Source organism: Oscarella lobularis, chromosome 9 (genome assembly GCF_947507565.1).
Source record: "Oscarella lobularis chromosome 9, ooOscLobu1.1, whole genome shotgun sequence".
Lineage (NCBI taxonomy): Eukaryota > Metazoa > Porifera > Homoscleromorpha > Homosclerophorida > Oscarellidae > Oscarella > Oscarella lobularis.
This window is the reverse complement of record NC_089183.1, coordinates 3,051,346-3,068,447: the sequence shown is the minus strand read 5'-3', so window position 1 is coordinate 3,068,447 and position 17,102 is coordinate 3,051,346. Positions and strand designations below refer to the sequence as shown.

General features: G+C 46.3%; 5 protein-coding genes across 6 annotated transcripts; 4 read left to right on the top strand and 1 right to left on the bottom strand.

Annotated features, from left to right (window-relative positions):
* Nucleotides 1-83: 83 nt before the first annotated feature.
* Nucleotides 84-2,797, top strand: LOC136191034 (neurotrypsin-like). The gene is made up of 7 exons (XM_065979330.1): nucleotides 84-223; nucleotides 279-590; nucleotides 648-947; nucleotides 994-1,317; nucleotides 1,372-1,494; nucleotides 1,542-2,131; nucleotides 2,180-2,797. Exons 1-6 carry the CDS (start codon nucleotides 148-150, stop codon nucleotides 1,823-1,825), a joined length of 1,419 nt encoding a protein of 472 aa, XP_065835402.1. The 5' UTR covers nucleotides 84-147; the 3' UTR covers nucleotides 1,826-2,131; nucleotides 2,180-2,797.
* An 83-nt stretch (nucleotides 2,798-2,880) lies between these two features.
* On the top strand, nucleotides 2,881-4,839 carry LOC136191033 (neurotrypsin-like). Of its 2 annotated transcripts, none has more exons than XM_065979329.1 (6): nucleotides 2,881-2,927; nucleotides 3,098-3,412; nucleotides 3,464-3,766; nucleotides 3,813-4,136; nucleotides 4,191-4,325; nucleotides 4,390-4,839. In XM_065979329.1, the coding sequence occupies exons 2-6, from the start codon at nucleotides 3,298-3,300 to the stop codon at nucleotides 4,683-4,685; spliced, it is 1,173 nt and encodes a 390-aa protein (XP_065835401.1). In that variant the 5' UTR covers nucleotides 2,881-2,927; nucleotides 3,098-3,297; the 3' UTR covers nucleotides 4,686-4,839. The 2 variants fall into 2 exon arrangements, with proteins under 2 accessions (XP_065835401.1, XP_065835400.1); XM_065979328.1 differs by having other exon boundaries at nucleotides 2,919-3,044.
* On the bottom strand, nucleotides 4,791-8,076 carry LOC136191028 (dihydroxy-acid dehydratase 2-like). The gene is made up of 23 exons (XM_065979323.1): nucleotides 8,008-8,076; nucleotides 7,898-7,954; nucleotides 7,726-7,841; nucleotides 7,630-7,673; nucleotides 7,403-7,452; nucleotides 7,269-7,352; nucleotides 7,176-7,212; nucleotides 7,082-7,119; nucleotides 6,944-7,030; nucleotides 6,804-6,891; nucleotides 6,682-6,744; nucleotides 6,587-6,624; nucleotides 6,440-6,538; nucleotides 6,292-6,374; nucleotides 6,118-6,241; nucleotides 5,949-6,065; nucleotides 5,839-5,901; nucleotides 5,714-5,785; nucleotides 5,605-5,658; nucleotides 5,481-5,530; nucleotides 5,317-5,423; nucleotides 5,121-5,230; nucleotides 4,791-5,066 (listed from the first exon to the last, which is right to left on the bottom strand). The coding sequence occupies exons 1-23, from the start codon at nucleotides 8,050-8,052 to the stop codon at nucleotides 4,938-4,940; spliced, it is 1,755 nt and encodes a 584-aa protein (XP_065835395.1). The 5' UTR covers nucleotides 8,053-8,076; the 3' UTR covers nucleotides 4,791-4,937.
* LOC136191036 (myotrophin-like) lies at nucleotides 8,072-8,721 on the top strand. Its single transcript, XM_065979332.1, has 4 exons — nucleotides 8,072-8,190; nucleotides 8,240-8,350; nucleotides 8,405-8,488; nucleotides 8,545-8,721. The coding sequence occupies exons 1-4, from the start codon at nucleotides 8,122-8,124 to the stop codon at nucleotides 8,629-8,631; spliced, it is 351 nt and encodes a 116-aa protein (XP_065835404.1). The 5' UTR covers nucleotides 8,072-8,121; the 3' UTR covers nucleotides 8,632-8,721.
* A 371-nt stretch (nucleotides 8,722-9,092) lies between these two features.
* On the top strand, nucleotides 9,093-15,983 carry LOC136191019 (uncharacterized). The gene is made up of 2 exons (XM_065979312.1): nucleotides 9,093-10,449; nucleotides 10,577-15,983. The coding sequence occupies exons 1-2, from the start codon at nucleotides 9,876-9,878 to the stop codon at nucleotides 15,535-15,537; spliced, it is 5,535 nt and encodes a 1,844-aa protein (XP_065835384.1). The 5' UTR covers nucleotides 9,093-9,875; the 3' UTR covers nucleotides 15,538-15,983.
* The last annotated feature ends 1,119 nt before the right edge of the window (nucleotides 15,984-17,102 follow it).

Below are 17,102 nucleotides of genomic sequence, written 5' to 3'. Positions count from 1 at the left end.
ACCACATTGCCACTCTCTTTTTCTCTTTGCACGACGCGCGCGTGGCTGAGCCTGAGCCGGACGTCGACGTGGCACGGGATCTACGCGTGAGGCACCAGTGCACCACCAACGCCGCTGAGTTTACGACAATCGTCTGATTTTTCCTAGATGACCATGTCTCCAACACCCACATTCGCAATGTTGCTACTACTGTTTGCCTCGCAACTCTTTCGTCCAACACGGGGTATATAGACATAGCCATCGTAGATTGCCTAACTATACCGACCTGCTAACTTCAGGTCTCCTCCGGCTTTCGGGTGGCGAAGTGCGTTCGGAAGGTCGCGTCGAAGTCTACCACGACACCGAGTGGGGAACCGTCTGCGACGACGGCTGGGATCTCTCCGACGCCCAAGTCGTGTGCAAACAACTCGGCTTCGCCTATGCACTCGACTACAAAACAAAAGCGTATTTCGGTCAAGGTAACGGCTACATATGGATGGACGAAGTCGATTGCGACGGGACGGAGACGACGTTGCAGTCGTGCTCCTTCACCGGATGGGGAGACGAGAATTGCGATCACGGCGAAGACGCCGGTGTCGTCTGCGAAAACGGTATGTACCACCACTAAGAACCTCTCTAATAAATGTACATATGTATTTTGCTTTGAGGCACCGGTCTCGTGCCGGTACGACTGGCGAGCGAGGAGATAATCGAAGTGATGTTTGACAACGAATGGGGCACTATATGCTACGATAATTGGACGTTTCTCAATTCGCGAGTGCTGTGTCGTCAGCTCGGCTACGTCGACGCGAATAGAACGCTAGTAGTCGATATCGATCGATCGACGCGAAGGGTCTGGATGGACGAGTGCTCTTGCAACGGCACCGAGACCGCTATCTCGAGCTGCTCGTTTCCAGGCTGGGGCATAGGCGATTGCACCTCCAGAAAATTAGCTGGAGTACAATGCAGTAAGACACGATTGAAGTATTAATTTTCTCTCATTCTCATATGCAGTGAGGGGAAATGAGAGTCTCCCTATGCGACTTACCGGTTCTCCCTTCTCCTATGCCGGAACTGTCGAGATTTTTCGCCAGGGCACGTGGGGAGCCGTGTGCGACGCGAATTGGGATCTATCGAAAGCGCGCATCATATGCCGTCAGTTGGGATACCAAGGGGCTTGGGCCGCTCTCGTGGGAAGCCACTACGGAAGCGGTAGCAGGCCGCCTTGGATGAACAACGTCCGATGCACGGGAGTCGAGAGACGAATAGAAGACTGCGCTTTCGACGGATGGTACGAAAGCGGGTGCCCCGAGACGCGCTCAGCTGGCGTTGTTTGCGGTAGGATAATTATTAATTTTTGATGGGTAATCGATTCTCTTGTTATATGTATAGAGCCGACTGTTACGCCGAGAAGTCGATTGGCCGTTTCTTCTCGTCGCATTGCAATCGAGACGGAAATGTCGTCTAGTGATGCGCCAGAATTGACGTCATCTCCACGAAACGATGAACGCTCAGGTTCCACACTATCTCCTTTCATTTCAAAATTATTTTCTTTTCTGCAGATGGGGATTCGTCTGGGTATATTGCCGCTATTGTAGTCATAGCAACGCTACTGGCAATAGCCGTCTTCATTCTAACGTTGGTCTGCTGTAAACGCTGGGACTCCAATGGGGACAAGAGGCTTGTGAGAGAATGCTTCGACGTTTTCTTCTCGTCGAAGAGCAAAGACGTCGGAAGCTCTTCGCCGGTGGGAAACAATCAGACGAATCCTGGACCTGTTCTGGTCGCATATGAAGGCTCTGAAATCTCTGCTAAATCGTATGACAATCCGGAATATTTAGATTAGTGTCGTCAGACGCGCAGTTGAGACTTTTTGCATGTGCCCCATTTCCCTTCGCCTGAATCTATGCCAGCACGATTGCACGCAAAAATTCGAGCGCATTCGCAACGTACAAAGCAGGAGAAATAGAATACTTACCATTACGTCAAAAACAAAGGAAAGCACGTTCATAAAAATAAAGAAACAAAAGACTTTATGGATGCAAAATCGAATAGAATCCGAGCAACGAACCGTCATCAACCACAACTGAAAGTGGGACAACGTCTGCAGCATTGGTTTCATCAAAGAAAGAAGCATCAAAGAACGACACAGGTTTCATAATAGCCCTACGAAATTTTCTCTTTTAAGGAGATTATGTAGATGAATCTATGGGGTACATCATTGGCATTGCAGTGATGGGCGTTCTCTTGGCAACGGTCACTATTATCCTCATCGTATTCTGTTGCATCTATCGACGTCGCTCGACCAAAAGCAAAGATCTACCGCAACGGGATCTACCGCAACGGGACTCTGAGATGAGCGTCAATCCGACCTATCGGTCGACGGGGACTGCGAGTCAAAGCAAGTCGATGTCTCCCGCGCCGTCGAACGGCGAATACGCCGAGCCCGGCTATCCCAACGGTCAGGCGAGCGGGACTCCCTATGCGAATTCCTCGCAGACGCTGGGCTATGATCAGTTGGGCAAAAAGGCGGAGACGTCGATTCCAATTGCCTATGATTATCCGGCTCTGTCTGCGACTGATTCGGCAGCCGAAGAGGCTCAATACGCTGTACCGAACGAGCTTTAGACGACGCACATACATATTGGCATCTGGACTATGAAACTTTTCTCCTCCTGATTGAGACAGAGATATCGTCTTACTTTATTTTTGATGAGTGTTTGTGAGAGTTTGTGCGTGCTTGACTTTAGCTGATTGGGTGCCGGCATATTGGTCTTGATAATAGATCATAGATCAGACGTTTTCCAGGGGAGTAGATATATATATGAACAAGACTCTCTGCACCGAAGCGCCTCTTGCACCGCACGTGCGTTAGGGAAGTTAACAAGCCCTGAACCCTCCCTGAACCGGACTTTGACGTGATCACGATCTACTGTACGCGTGACTCGGTGAGACACCTGTGCACCAGTAGGACAATCGCCTGATTCTCCTGACTATGTTTCCATCACCCGCATTCGCAATACTGCCGCTACTACTTTCCTCACAGCTCTTTCGTCCAACCCGGGGTCTATAGACTACGCGTAGGGCTAGATTGTCTAACTATGACCGGCCCTGTTAGCTTCAGGTCTCCGGCTTTCGGATGGCAAGGTGCATTCGGAGGGTCGCGTCGAAGTCTACCATGACAACGAGTGGGGAACCGTCTGCGACGACGGCTGGGATCTCTCCGACGCCCAAGTCGTGTGCAAACAACTCGGCTTTGCCTATGCAGTCGACTACAAAACAAAAGCCTATTTTGGTCAAGGAAACGGCTACATATGGATGGACGAAGTCGATTGCGACGGGACGGAGACGACGTTGCAGTCGTGCTCCTTCACCGGATGGGGAGACGAGAATTGCGTTCACGGCGAAGACGCCGGCGTCGTCTGCGAAAACGGTATGTACCACTAAGAACCTCTAATAGATAATTAACGTGTGTGTTCATAAGGCACCGGTCTCGTGCCGCCGGTACGACTGGCGAGTGAGGGGACAATCGAAATTCTCTTCAACAATGAATGGGGCTCTATGTGCTATGACAATTGGACGTTTATGAATTCGCGAGTGCTGTGTCGTCAGCTCGGCTACGTCGACGCGAATAGAACGCTAGTAGTCGATATCGACCAATCGACGCGGAGGATATGGATGGACGAGTGCTCTTGCAACGGCACGGAGACCGCTATCTCGAGCTGCTCGTTTCCAGGCTGGGGCATAGGCGAATGCACCTCCAGAAAATTAGCTGGAGTACAATGCAGTAAGACACAATTGAATTATTAATTTTCTCTCATTCTCATATGCAGTGAGGGGAAATGAGAGTCTCCCTATACGACTTACCGGCTCTCCCTTCCCCTACGCCGGAACTGTCGAGATTCTTCGCCAGGGCACGTGGGGAGCCGTGTGCGACGCGAATTGGGATCAATCTAAAGCTCGTATCATATGTCGTCAGTTGGGCTACCCAGAGGCTTGGGCGGCTCTCGTGGGAAGCTACTACGGAAGCGGTAGCAGACCGCCTTGGATGAACAACGTCCGATGCACGGGAGTCGAGAGACGAATAGAAGACTGCGCTTTCGACGGATGGTACGAAAGCGGGTGCCCGGAGACTCACTCAGCTGGAGTCGTTTGCGGTAGGATAATTATCAATTTTCGATATAGGTAATTGATTCTCTTGTTTTTTTTAGAGCCGACGGTTACGCCGAGAAGTCGTTTGGCTGCTTCTTCGCGTCGGATTACCATCGAGACGGGAATCTATTCTAATGAGGGTCTGCCTCTAACGGAGTCGTCGACGTCATCTCCACGAAACGACGAACACTTAGGTTCAATACTTTCCTGCATCCCTTCCCCCATTTGAAAAATGATTTCTCTTTTTTTTTGGCGCAGATCATGGGGATAATTCGTCTGGGTATATTGCGGCTATTGTAGTCATGACAACGCTACTGGTAATAGCCGTCTTCATTCTAACGTTGGTCTGCTGTAAACGTTGGAGTCACGACTCCGATGGGGACAAGAGGCTTGTGAGAGAATGCTTCGACGTTTTCTTCTCGTCGAAGAGCAAAGGCGTCGAAAGCACTTCGCCGGTAGAAAATAACTCAAACAATCAGACGAATCCTAGACCCGTTCCGGTCGTATATGAGGACTCAGCTAAATCGTATGACAATCCGGAATATTTTGATTAGTGTCGCCTTGTTGCATGTGATGAATCTATGAGAATTCGAGCGTATTCGTGACGTACAATTCGTGACGTACAAAGCAGGGAAAGACCGCTCCTTCAACGTTTTACGTACCGTTAACGCGTCTTCGTACGAACTCCCAAGCAGGTTACGTCCAAAACAAAAGGAAAGCACATTCATAAAAATAAAGAAACAAAGACTTTATATGGATGCAACATCGAATAGAAGAATCCGAGCAGCGAACCGTCATCCAACAGGCTAATAGGTCGTAGCTCCGCGATCGGCGCTCGAAACGAGTTTCTCGTATTTGGCGAGTAGGCCGCGGAGCTGACGTTTCTTAGGCGTCCACGCGGACAGCCTCGTCTTCAGCTCCCCATCAGGTATGACCTGACCAAAGACTTGGGAATAAAAAAAACAGCGAAGAGACGAGACTCGGTTTACCAGGGATATCTCTTTGGAATCGAAATCAATTTTAATCGTATCGCCGCTGTTTATGACGGCAATGGGACCGCCGTCTTGAGCCTCAGGAGTCACATGTCCAATCATAATTCCTATAGATGGAGGGTGTCTATGATTATTATTAAAGGCGTTTGGAGACATCGAAGGGGAGGAGAGACTCGAAATTTCTATACTATACCGTGAGATGCGCCACTGAATCGTCCGTCTGTGATAAGCGGAACGGTTTTTCCCATGCCGGCGCCAACTAGAGCGGCACCGGGGCTCAACATCTCCGGCATACCGGGACTAGAAAAAGGAGCAGCCCGTGGACGGAAGGAATGGAGAGAGAGGGAGAGTGTCTACCTGCCCTTTGGGCCTACGTAACGAATGACTACCGCATCGCCGTGTTTGATCTAGAGAGCAAGCGGAATGGAGACGTGACTGGAGGAAGAGTTGGGCGTTCTTCGTGGTGGAATCTAGGTGTTACCTTTCCGTTCATGATGGCTTTGAATGCTTCGTTTTCGTCGTCAAAGACGACAGCCTGATAAAGATAAACTAAAACGAGAGAAACGTGAGAGTGATAGGAGTGGAGTTACTGGTCCAGTGAACGGCTTGTCGAACTGTTTTCCACTCAGTTTGAGCACGGCACTTCCAGGAGCGAGATTGCCCTTACATAGGGAAAAATAACCAAACGTCAGCAGAGACATACGACTAAACAAACCCTTATAATGCTGATGTGATGACCCGCTGGAGCAACGGGAGACGACAGAGGAAAAATAACATCCTGAAAAAAAGATAGACAAGTCCTTTCTTCCTTGAGTCTACTCTTACCTGCTTGAGTTGAGAAAGTGACGGCGTATTGGCCAAATTCTCGGCCATCGTGCGTCCAGTCACCGTGAGACAATCGCCGTGGAGAAAACCGTTATCGAGAAGCTCTTTGAGAACGATCTTAAATGGGAGGTGACTATGACTCTCTTCTGTCTAAGGGGGGAACTCTCACTGGTATGCCTCCCACTTCGTGGAGATCGGCCACGTGGTATTTTCCGTGCGGCGACAAATTGGCGATGAGCGGCACGCGTTCGCCGATTTTATTGAAATCGTTTATGTCAAGCTCGACCTCAGCCCTAGAGAGATCTCGCTTTGAGGGGGGAGAGACCGCTAAGTCAAATCCTACTCTCTAGCTAAAGCCAAAAGATGTAGAACGGAGTTGGTCGATCCGCCAACGGCGTAGACAACAGTGACAGCATTTTCAAAAGCCTAGGAGGAAGAATTCGCAAGGCGTCCGTGCAAATCACATATAGATATATGATTTATGGCTATACTTTTCTAGTCAGGATGTCTCGAGCTGAGATCTTGCTCTCCATCAAATTGAAAAGAGCATCGACGACGAGTTTGCAGTGCTCCCTCTTCGTATCCGTCACCTATAAAAAAAACTCGCGATCTTACTTCCCAGATAAAGCCCTTACTACCTTATTCGCTCTATCTACAGCAGGAGCAGAAGCAGTCTCTACGAAACAAGGGGCCCATTGGAATAGAAAAGAGGCGTCACTTATACTAACTGAACCTGGTATTGCTATTCCCAATGCTGCCATCACTGATGACATGGTATTCGCAGTAAACATTCCCCCTTGAGAAGAAAACGCGCTTGGGAGTCCTATACTATGCTGAGGTGTAGGGGTCTCGTACCACAGGAGCCGGAGCCGGGCAGAGCGCATCGTTCAACGCGATGCAGTTCTTCTATGTCTATGATTCCTCTGCCGAATTTTCCTATAGCCTAGTGGGAGACGTTGAGTCTATGATCGAGCGTAAGGAAGTGTACTTTTTACCTCTTTGACGCTTCCGCCGTCGAGGCCCTTGTCGTAGCCTTCGCAGTGACCGGGAAGAATGGTGCCACCGTAAAGAAAGAGACCAATCTGAAAAGAAAAAGAGTTTCATAGTGTGGAAGGAGAGCTGGTTTGACGTACGGCGTTTAGACGAGCCAATGGCATGACAACTCCAGGAACTAGATAAATATTTTAATTAATGAACTAGTGATTGTGATCTCCTGGTATGGGATACCTGTCTTGTCACAAGCTCCTAGAGACAGCACAGCGTCCTAAAATCAAGACCAGTAATAAAATTCCTCATATTTGGAGTACTTTTTTAACTTACTGCTGAATAGGCTTCGTGCATGATTTCCACGCAATCGGCTATCCAGTCGCGAGAGATGAGCGAGTATCTCATTCCACCGAAGCCCTAGACGTTCTTCATAGAGACAACATACGTGGCCTTCTCATTTTTAATACCATTGTCTCTCCATCGCTCACAACAGGCGTCTGACAGAGAAACGCTTTTCCTAAAAACAGAGACCATAAAATTCCTCTCCATAGAGACACTCGTTTTAAAAAAATATATAAAATTAAAATACATTGAGCCAAGTCTACGTATTCTGAAACTCCTCTCTATAGAGACGATCATTTTAAATTAAAATACATTGAGCAAGTCTACGTATTCTGACGTCAAAAATATTTACCTCCTCTTTTTTCGATCTCTTCCACTACCAAGTCGCCGAGAAGCCTGAAGAAGCCTTAGAAATGCGTGCGAATAAACTCACTGCTGTTTTCTGTACCGAAATTTGTTGTTGCACGGCAATGCGTTGCTATAGGGACACGCTACGGTTACGATTGGCTTCTTGAAATCGTCGTCTTCGAATCCGGCAGCTCTCAAGTGCGCGCGAGCGCCCGCCTAGTGGAGAAATTGCCTTCGCGCGAACGAAAATCGAAAGGCGAACGCTTTCGCACCCGTTTGACCCAGTGTGATTCCTCATTGGGGTCCCCGGTTAGTATGTGGCTACGCGCCTGGCGAGAAACGTAGCTCAGGAAACAGAAAATCGTCGCGAGAAAGGCGTCACCTTGAGCGTGGAGAGGCGAAAGCGTTTCGAAACCGGTTCCACCATGCGAACTCACCTACGGGAACTCTCGAAACCTCGACACTTTTCTTTCTTTGCTTTCGTCGCGTTGTTTCTATGGCTAACGACTTCGTCTGGGCGATCAAGAACGGGGAGATGGATCGTGTGAAGGCGCTCGCGCCTAAGGTCGGTGGAATCGAGACGCTAAATCGAAGCGCGAGGCATTTTTTTCTAGAACGATCTCAATAAGGAGCTTCTCAACGGTCGCATGGCTATTCATTTCGCCGCTGACTACGGCCAAGCGGACGTTATTAGTTATTTGGCGGAGAAAGGAGCGAATGTGAACGTAAGCGAGTGGGGGAGGGGCCCTTTTATTGAAAAAATTTAAATTCGATTGTAGGTTCCTGATAAACACGGTATAACTCCTCTCTTGTCGGCTATCTATGAGGGGCACGCTGACTGTGTCAAGCTTTTGATTAAACTTGTATGCAAACGCTTTTATGACGTCAGGATGTTTAATGATTTTTTGTTGTTGTTTAGGGAGCAAAGAAGGACGGAAAGGCGCCAAGCGGTGATTCGTATATTGATTGTGCGGAGACGGACGAAGTGCGGGAGGCGTTGAAGTGAGGACGTTCTTTATTGTGTTGCCGTCTCTTTTTTTGTTTTTTTTCTTTGTCTCTCAGCATCTTATTCAATAAAAGTGATGTATACGTTTTAGCAATTCCAAGGAATCGTTTGGGCAAAAATTTTTTGGCACTGAAAGTGGCCAATTTTTATTGCATATTAGGCTGCCAAGGCGATATAGCCTGGGCTACCTTAATCTCCACAGTTTATTAGCAATGTATTTCAATTTTACTCTCAAGCACATCAATCAACCTACTGCTGGACCCTGGATGATGATCTTCTCCAAGTGAAAGGAAAGGCATACAGTACAGTACGAAAAACGCCAGAAACTAAAAGTTTTCGTTGAAGAGTTGTGTTTTAGCGCGCCACCCCTTCTCCTCCATCCGCCACTGCCCACGAGGCCCACGAGCTCATAAATTGACCGTAAATTAGGTTAGTCTCTGCGTGCGCAGTTCTCAATGGCAGATCCCAACTGGGATAGTCTCATTCCTGTCTGGCAGAACGCCGTACCCCTTCTGGCCGGCGTGATAGGAGGCCGTCTTCTGGATTGTCTTCTCTCCAAGCGTTTACTAACGTATGATCAGTACGATGAACTCGACAGCCTACGCAGAGAAAAGGCAGCAAACGACGAAGTGGCTCGCGCTCTTCTCCGAATCCTTAGAAAGAAACCTCGTCCGAGTTTTGATAACTTCTGGACTGTACTAGGCACTGTAGACGGCGGCGGCGATGTCCGGCGCCAGCTTCTGGAGAGACGAGACACGCCCCCTACTAGACGCCGGCGAAACACCGAAGGCTTTGGCACAGACGCCGGCGGAAGCGACCGGCGTCAGACTACGCTTAGTTCGTCTGCAACAGCTTTGCCGCCACTTCCTCACATTCGGCGTTTCCCTCCGCCTGGAACCCTTCCGCGAGCACCGACGCTCTCGAGCCGAACGAATTTCCCAGAAGGCGTCGACGAATCCCGTCAAGCCCGCCGTGAAGTAATTGTTGTTGAAGTTGTTAGGTATTTGAGGGATGCGTTCACGTTACATGAAGCTACGCTCAGAGCAGTTGTACTGCACTACCTGGAAAATGCGTATTCGGGAAAAAGATTTGAACTCGATGTCATATTTCCTACTGAACTAATAAGAAAACAGCAGATTTTTTCAATTGACACTAAACCGAAAATCAGAATACTGTTTCCGGATAGAAATTCTGCAAGCTTTGAAACTGACCACGAAACAATTAAAGCACACCTACGCAGAATCATGGATTTGAAGGAATCTGATTTGGAAATTGGCGTCACTGAAGGCTCTGTTACGTTAATAATACTCATTCCTGGTCAAGGCTTTATCAATATGCTAGTTTATCTTGGGCAGAATGCCGAGCCTCTCAAATTTTTGATTGACGTAGATAAGTTGGCCAAGATTAGTTTTGGCGACTTCCCTTATGTATCAGTATCTGTATTTAGTAGAAAGTGCTTGCCAGGAGCAGCAGCTAAAGGAGCAAAGCCTGTCGCCATGGTTTTGCCCACAGTAAGGCAACAAGAGAGCCACGGAATCAAAGATAGTTTGCTACCGGGTGACGATACAAAGAGGCATCGAAACGACGATGAACGCCTTTGCCAACTGTGCGATCTAAGGGAAAGGAAAAAGAACGCAGAGTTTGTTTGCACTGAATGTACAGTTCACCAGTACTACTGTGGAGATTGTGCACAGTTTGTTCACAAAACAGACAAACGCAAAAATCACGCGTATCAAAATCTTTTCCCTTCTTCTCCTCGGGACAAATTAACTATTGCTCTTGAAGAAAACCAGCCGGACTCTAAATCTGAGGCAGAAGGTAAGAACCTTGCAAAGTAGACTAGAAGACTAGAATGAGCATGCTTGGTAACGTTTCTTTGTCTATGAAGTTTTAAAGAAAGAATTTTACTCAACTAGAGCGAAACCTGATTTGCGTTCTCCTGTAGAACATTGGAAGCAACTGGAAGGCGATACGGCGTCAAAGGAAGCGTTTTACTCCTTTATGGTAGGAAAACGTCTCCCGCCGAGTGCCATCCAATCACTTGCTGTTGTGAATCTTGAGAATTTACTTGACGATGAAAACGAAGAGTTTTTTGAAGGATATGTTGTCATTGGACGATATACAGAAGAAAGACTTCAGAAAGCCGTTAAAGACAACAAGGACAAAGGCCTAGGACTGATAGCATCTTTGCTACCATTTCTATTTGATATGCTTATACGTCGAGAATATCTGAGCACATTTACAGAACTTTTCTTGAAATACCTTGACATGCCTAGTGGCAGCGATGTACCAGAAATGGTTTTCGATTTAAAATTAATGGCCAAAGATGTTGCCATTGCTTTGCTTGAAACTGTTCCCGACGACACAAAACGATTTGTAATGAAATCTCTCGACAGCATTGGGTATCCTCTGCCTCTCTGCTATGTCATGAAGCAAGCAACTCAACAGTCAACGTGCATCGCTAACTTTGGTGCCTTGGGCTCGGTATTGCCAGGCTCCTCGAGTCCCTTGGTTATGTCGTGTGGCACTTATAACACTGTAGGATTAGGCAAAACGTTTCTTCTCAAAGAACTGATTGCAAAGCTGTCGTCGTCCATTTACACAGATTTCTTAGACGATGACGACGGTCCAACCCACACTCCTTCCATCGATCTAATACTTGAGAAAGAAGGAAAAGGAGATTTTAACTACGCTGACATTCATGGGTGGAGCGCAGATTCAAACTTTGCCGACGTCGTTGCGACTTTAGCTTCAGTCTCGTATCTAATTCTTCTGCACGTTTCCGAAGATGACGTTAAAGATCTCAAGTCGCGAAAGTCCAGCGCAGTCAGATATATTCTGGAGGAGCAGCTGAGATCAACACCTGCTGTTCTTGTCGTTCTTCTACGTGACACAGAAGATGAAAAGTTACGTGTAGAAGCGGAAGCCGAATTTCGTAAAGCATTTCCTTCAGGAAGAGAAGTACTTTCAATTCTCGTCAGGAACTTGAAATTGCAGAGAGGATCTCGATTGGACAGCGTCATCATGACTGTTACAGGAAGACTTGGGAAATTTTTTAATGCACCTCAAGAGAAAGAACTGCGAGCGGGAAAGCTAAGATGTCCTCCGTCTGACTATTTGGCTGAGCTCTATCATACCAAGCATCATCGTCTTACTCCGCCTCCTCTACGTTTAAGAACAAGTCTTGGAGAAGCGCTTTTTAGGGCGCTTGAAAACACGTACGAAAAAAAGAAATGCCTCTTTAGCAAACTGTTTCCTATTACAACAATAAAAAGAAAAATTGCTGAAACTCACGTCGCTGAAAAAGAAATTATGGAAAGGTTTTTGGAGAACAAACCAAAACATGAAATTGATATTAGGGAATGCAAAGAGGAGAGAAAGCGACTTAAAATGAAAAGAATTCAAAGTGCTGATGTCGCTGAGCCGCTGAAATTGTTTGCCAACTTGATAAAAAGAAAAGACGCGAAAGACTTTGCCGAGTTCCAGTACTATTTGGAAAAATGGAAATCTAGGCACTTCGGCAGTCTTTACAAAAAACGCCAAATGCTTCATGATGAAATAAATCAGCTGAGGTGGAAGCAGACATCTAGAGAAGCAGATCGAAAATTGCAAGCAGAAGAAGAGTATCGACAGAACAGTTCTGCTATTGATGAGATCGACGCTTCTGTTGACAGTTTCTGGTCAGAAATAATGCATCTATACAATCTGAAAGTAAAGAACAAGTCAAACCAGTTGACGTCGGGTTGCGCGTTAGCTCCAGCGAATGTAATAAAGGCATATTTGGACTATCTAAAGCAGGGATTTGCAATGCAGCTTTTGCAAGGCCAGCCTCTGCAAATGGCAGGTCAATTCATGAGAGATATTCTCAGCGAGATTGACCGCCAAGAGAGCTCAAAAGAAGAAAAAGACTTGTTTGTTGTTTCTGTCATCGGAGAACAAAGCTCGGGGAAATCCACTCTACTTAATTCTTTGTTTGGTTGTGGATTTTCCACCGCAGCTGGCAAGTGCACCAAAGGACTCTTTGCGTCGTATTTGAAATTGTCTACAAACAAAAGCCTACTAGTATTGGATTCCGAAGGTCTTTCTATCGAAGGAGGTGGACGAGTCTTTGACGGACAAATTACTCTTCTCGCCTTAGCATGCTCCGACCTCGTGATAATCAATCATAAAGGCGAAATTTCGTCCGAACTGAATGACCTACTTCAAGTCTGTCTGTACGCTATGGACACGCTCAAAGTTGCAAAAATTAAACCAAACGTCGCGTTTGTTCTTCGAGATCAAAGGGAATGTAGAAATGTAACAGTCCATCAAACGGCTCTCTTGAAGATGCAGGAAGCCATACAGAAGGCGGTCAGCACGTCGTCAAAAGACGTTTACGATCTAATTGAGATTGGAAGCGATTCGCTATTTTTACTTCATTCAGCATTTTCAGAAACTACTTGTGGCACTAGATCGATAGAGATACCTTCACTGAAATTCTCTCGCGAGACGTTTCGACTTCGCAAGAAAATCATTCAACTGCTGGAGAAAGGAAGCCTGTACGACACAGCACTCAAAAACGGCAGCACCTCTCGTCCACTTTCCGACTGGTATACACATGCTAGTTACGTATGGAGAACAGTAACGGTGTTTGGTCACTCTCTTCTTTACTGCAAGACTGTTCAAGAAATTTGTCTGAGACAAGAACTCGGTGACATTGCAAATGAGGTTGTTAAGAAAGAGCTTAATGATGAGAGCAAAGGCTTCAAGATGCTTGCCAGGTTCTCTTTTGAAAAGTTTCTTAAGGAATTAAACACAGCAGAAAGTGAAGATGTAATTAATCGTGTAGGCAGACATTTCAATCAAGAACTGGAAGCAATCATGGACTCCGCTATTAAGGGTCTGCAACACGAGTTTGATGAAATGACAACGGGAAAGCAGTATCAAGAGTTCAAAGCCTCATTCAAAAGTTCGCTGAGTGTTCCCGTAAGGCACGAGTATGATTTCCAGAGAGAAAAGTGGAAGATGAAAGAGGACCAGCGAAAGCAAGAGCTTCATTTAACCCTTACGTCGAGATTCTTTTTGGAAAGGACGGAAGAACTCCTCAAAAGTACACAATTTCAACGAGGAATATCAACGGAAGAAGCGGAAGCTTTGTTTAAGAAGAAGTGGGAAGAGTTTGAACCAAAACCAATGGCCCGACTCGGAGCTAAAAAGTCAGTGGATGAGACAAGAGCAGAAGTCTATAGACTTTTTGCTCAAGTAGCAGCAAGCACAAAGTACAAAGTCGGAGGAAGATTCAGCTTTGTTACCATGCCACTGTTTTCCAAACAAAGCGGTTTGTTTTCTGAAGATCAGCACTGGACTAAATACGTGAATGCTTCTAAGGAATCTGCAGAAAAGAAACAAAACAGATTTTTAGCAAGGATGGTGTCTTTTTTCGCCGAACCTGAAGACTTTGTCCACGGCAACCTTGAAAACATTAAATTTGAAGTTAAAAGTACTGTTAGGAATCTTGTCGTTTCTTTGACTGGACCCAACCCGCAACCTTTCGGCCACAAACTCGTAAAAGCGACGATTGACGACGCTGTGTTAGTAACTGAAAAAGCAGAATTAACTTTTAGCTCAAAAGGATTTAAATTTTTAACTACTCAGTTTATGGCCGACTTTGTTATTACTTTGGTAAACGAATCCGTTGATTCTTTGCTTGCTCACCAGAGGAGAAACGAAGAAAGAGCAAAAATGAAATTGCTTGAAGAGAAAAAAGACCAACGTCGTTATTTTCTTGCTGTGATCTCCAAGGATAAAACTAGCCTGGATAAAGCTAAAGCCTTGGCAAAACTATACAAGAGAGGGATTAATCTTTTCATTGAGGCAAAACTGGATGATATGAAGGTAAAGCTTAAAGAGTTTGTAAAACGAAATTTTGGACACCACAAAGCCGCTGCTTACCGCGCCTACGATGAAAGTTTTGGACAAAGAAATTTTGAAAATGTTGTTATGTACTGCATGGACGCTAACAGGTTTGTGTACACTATGTACTCCAATAGCTTTAAGGCAGAGCGAGCTCAAGTTGAAACAGTTGAGGGAAAGAAGCTCGTTATGGAAGTCGAAAAAGTATACGCTCAATTAGTTCAAGCGTGCCATAGTTGGCAAACGAAAGTCACTCAAAGGGAATGGTGGAAAAGCCCGGAAAGTCCAAAACATGCAGTCAAACTTTCAGACTTTCAGAAATGGCTAAAACAGTCTTCTGACATAAGTGAAATTTGTCTACGTATTTTTCCGGAGTTGCCTGACTACGATATTGGTAGAGCTGAAGTTTTTTGTCCAACGCTAAGTCAAGAGCTAGAGAAGATACGAAAAGAGGTTGTTCTGTTACTGAAGTCAGAGAAAATGCCAAGAACCCTGGCTGATCAAAAACGCCATCTGTGGCTGACCCAGCTCAGAGGTTGTCCTCACTGCTGTCCATTTTGTGGTGTTAAATGTGAAGGAGAAAGTGACCACACAGGTAATCATACAGTGTCAGACAGATTCCACGTGTTTCCATCATTTAATCGACGGGGTACGACTAGAGGAGGAAGAACCTACGTTGATTTTACAATGTGTCTTGATCCAGAAGTTCGGTCACGTCCTCTTTTTCGGGGTGACAGGAGATGGAACAATCTCGATGATTTCTTGAAAGAAGAACATCCAGACTGGTTGCCATTTCCTAGCAATCCAAGTTTTGCACATCCGCGTCCAGAGATAAAAGAAGCATGGGTCAATTGCAGGAGGGCTCTCATATATCTGAGAAATTCCATCTTTGATGACCCCATGATTGACGATACTCCACAAGAATGGATTGACGCCTACGAGGATAAACGAAGGCTCATTACTGAAGACGACGTTGAAAGACTGCGAAAAAAGCTTGAAGAGGAAGCTTATTAGATAGGCGCAACAGCTTGCATCATGAAGCACACACCACAAAATATTTATCACGACCTCATTAGTTTAGTGATCTACCGCGTGCATTTACTAGTAGCCGCTGTGCATTCCAGCACTCTAGTGAACTAATTTTTTTAGGACGGGCATGTTATCGTTGATCTACATTTTATCTGTAATTCTACTACGGTGAGAGACTTACGATCGTTCTTGAAGACATATCCATGCTTCTCAATTTTTGCCCGCACAAAGCGGCGAAGAGTCTCCAATGTTTTGACTAAAGTACAGAGAAGACATCTCAAGGGATCGAGTCAGAGAAAGGAGTGCGCTAGAACCTGAAGAGAGAGAAAACTGCGACGTTACGTACGGAATTCAGTGTAGAAAAATCCGGCGATTAGAACTCGTTGTTCATTGATGGCCTTCCGTGCGCCTTGCTCGTCCTAAGCCTTTTTTCGTTTGCTTGATGTACTGTGACGTAGTAGAAAAGTGTTCTGTCCTAGGGAGATTGAGCAGCGAACCACTACGACTCAATCTCGTATAGATTCCGAGTTTGAATCTCTTGAAGAATGCATTAGAATACGTTTGGATGGAACGGATGGAACGGATGGAACGGATGGCACATGGCCAACTGCCGGGTTACAGGATGCTTTGCTAGGATTTTGGAATACCCGTATATGTCTTACCCCAACGTCGCTCTACTTCGTCGCTGGTGAAGGAACAATCATCAGTTCAACCGAGTACGTGAAACCATCATCGCAAATTTCCACAAACGGAATCGTTCTTTTAGGTCAGGAATCTCCCAAGGAGGATATCTCTATTTTCTATCTATGGTGAAACCTAGTGCGAGGCGGCGTGACTCGAGCGGCTGGCGCGTCTACAACCGCTGTGACTCCCGTATCCTACAGTTACTGTACTGGAAGCCGGCATAGCCTTCGGAAGGATTGTAAGCGCGGATGATTCTGAGTAGCGCCCGATAGGATACGTACGTGTCACCTCCACGCGTTTTCGATGACGTGTCCACTTGGAAAGGGCGCACCTCTCGATAGCGTCTGCTGATAAATTTGCAAGCGATGAGTCGTCTCCCTACCTAGGTAGCTCTTCGCGTTTTCTCCATCCATCCACGGATACTAGAGTATCCGTGGATAGTATCCGTGATCCATCGAAGCATAGTGCGTTTCTTCCTCTGCCTTGCAAGAAATTTTGCAAAGGATCTTCGACCGTTTCTGCACTACCCTTTTCGCACTTGAAAAAATACTGGCTTTCTTGTGGAGCATTCTTACCGCTGTTAATTAATTAAGGCCCGGCTGACTGAATTGACATATGTTCCCTATGCACGTGTACAGTACAACCAGGGATATAATTATCTCCTGTTTATACCGACCTACTGAATCTATGCATAGCACTTAAACGGACTCGCAGTTTGTGAGCCTAATGTTTGAATTGGACGGCGCTGCATCTACAACCGTGGCTCTCAGCTGAATTTTGGTCATTGGCACGCTGCAATAAGACAATGCGACGTTACATTGTACTGCTTTGTCAACCGGATGAGTTTGGGCGTGCGAGCCAAATTA